At 37.1% G+C, this 1,688-nt stretch overlaps 1 protein-coding gene across 1 annotated transcript; it reads right to left on the bottom strand.

Annotated features, from left to right (window-relative positions):
* Positions 1 to 1,459, bottom strand: LOC104758931. The gene is made up of 2 exons (XM_019239273.1): positions 1,206 to 1,459; positions 1 to 938 (listed from the first exon to the last, which is right to left on the bottom strand). Exons 1-2 carry the CDS (start codon positions 1,444 to 1,446, stop codon positions 217 to 219), a joined length of 963 nt encoding a protein of 320 aa, XP_019094818.1. The 5' UTR covers positions 1,447 to 1,459; the 3' UTR covers positions 1 to 216.

The following is a 1,688-nucleotide window of genomic DNA, read 5'->3' as shown; positions in this document are numbered from 1 at the left end:
TAATCAAAAATAATTATGTCGTATTCACCCCATGCATCTTCTTATAATTAAAAGAGAACTACAAGTTAGAAATGTCCAAAATCAGTAATTTTGTTACTTAACTTATTCCTTTTGTCGAAATAATAAAAATTTTCTTTTTAAAAAATTGTAAGTATTTCCTTCAGAAGATTCCAACACCACTGTACAATCAACAGTGTTTCGATTCAGCAACAGTAACTAGATCTTGTCCAAACTTCCTGAGCCACCAGAGTAAACACAAGCATTACAACTTGTTTCAAGAAGTGATGTCATTACGTATTTATCTTCTCCACCAACCACGGGCATAGCCACTCCTGGTTTCGCCGGATTCGTAAAATCCTCTCTGTATGTTCTTCCTAAAACACCCTCCACGTTCTTGGACAACTTCAAGAACCGGAACTGAACCTCAAGATGAGCAAAACAGTCATTCTCCGGTCTCCCGTATTTATGGATTATGTTGTCTTCCTTTGTTACCGGAACCACGTTGACCCAAATCTCTACAATGTCTTCTAATGTGACCAACACGGAGTTTATGTCTAAGGTTCTCTCGATCTTTATATAGTCTCCCGAAGGCATCCACACAGATGCATCTCCTTTTGGTAAAGAGATCTCTTTTCCCTCGAATGAAAAACGAAGATGGTCGACTTGGTCGTCCCATTTTCTAGCCTTTGTGGCCTCGAGTGAGAAGGTTTTGCTGTTGGAGCCGAATATCAGACCTAAGGATTGGATCCATGTGAAGTCTCTGCTACGTCCAGAAGGTCGCAGACCAATGAAACGTGCATTGACTTGGAAGTCAACGTCGGAGACAAGTGCGAAATGCTCATCGCGTTGGCCGTGAAAGTAGAAGACAACACCATCTCCGCCGATGAAACGTGGGTCTAAGCATGCTGATCCTTTTCCATTGCAATTAGGTTTCCGATCTGTTATGGTAAATTAAATGATATTACTTTCATCGTTTAAGTTAAAGAAAATTTTATTATCAGTAATGTTTTAGTATTTTTTCACATGTTAAAATACTACGTAAATATATTATATATTTTATATGTAAGTTTCTCTTTCTAATTAATAAGCTAAAAAGTTTAGATTAATTTAAATAATCTCTATTAGAAATATAAAATGACATTTTGTGAGAAAAAAATGTCTTAAAATGGGACTTATTACTAAATGTTATGAGTATTGTTACTTACTTCGGCAAGTAGGTTTGCATATAGGGTTAAAGCAATCGATGACGCAGGCCTTGGAGCTTCCTGCTGGAGGGGAAAACGAAGGGCATTGCTTTGGACAAGTTTGCTTCTTAAGGAAACATGGGCTCTTCCTTTGGAAACATGTCTTTGTTTCCACCCCTGCTTCGAGTTGTACGATGAACGTAAATGCATAGAGCGTCACCGCCAATCCAACGTAAAACCCGGTTTTTAGATCTCCCTTCATTGTTTTACTTCTCTCTTGGGAAATTAATTTATTGTCTCCCAAATGTGATCTCCTTTTATAGAAAGCATGCATGCTTGTCAAGTTGGAATTTTCTTAGTTAGGAACAATTTAATTCATTTGAAAGTTTTATGTATACACACCGACACAAACACACACGTTACTTTCTTTCTAAACCAAATTATTTGAATATATTTATCGTAAAGTCAATCCTCTAAGATGTGTGTATTGTTTCGATGGTGGTG

Source organism: Camelina sativa, chromosome 17 (assembly GCF_000633955.1).
Source record: "Camelina sativa cultivar DH55 chromosome 17, Cs, whole genome shotgun sequence".
Classification (NCBI taxonomy): domain Eukaryota; kingdom Viridiplantae; phylum Streptophyta; class Magnoliopsida; order Brassicales; family Brassicaceae; genus Camelina; species Camelina sativa.
This window is presented reverse-complemented; position numbering and strand designations above follow the sequence as displayed.

Excerpts from the sequence above, each read along its gene's own strand:
- LOC104758931 (XM_019239273.1), bottom strand. The coding sequence starts at position 1,446 with ATGAAGGGAGATCTAAAAACCGGGTTTTACGTTGGATTGGCGGTGACG. Across the intron at positions 939-1,205 it reads ATGCAAACCTACTTGCCGAA|ATCGGAAACCTAATTGCAAT; the intron begins GTAAGTAACAAT and ends TTACCATAACAG.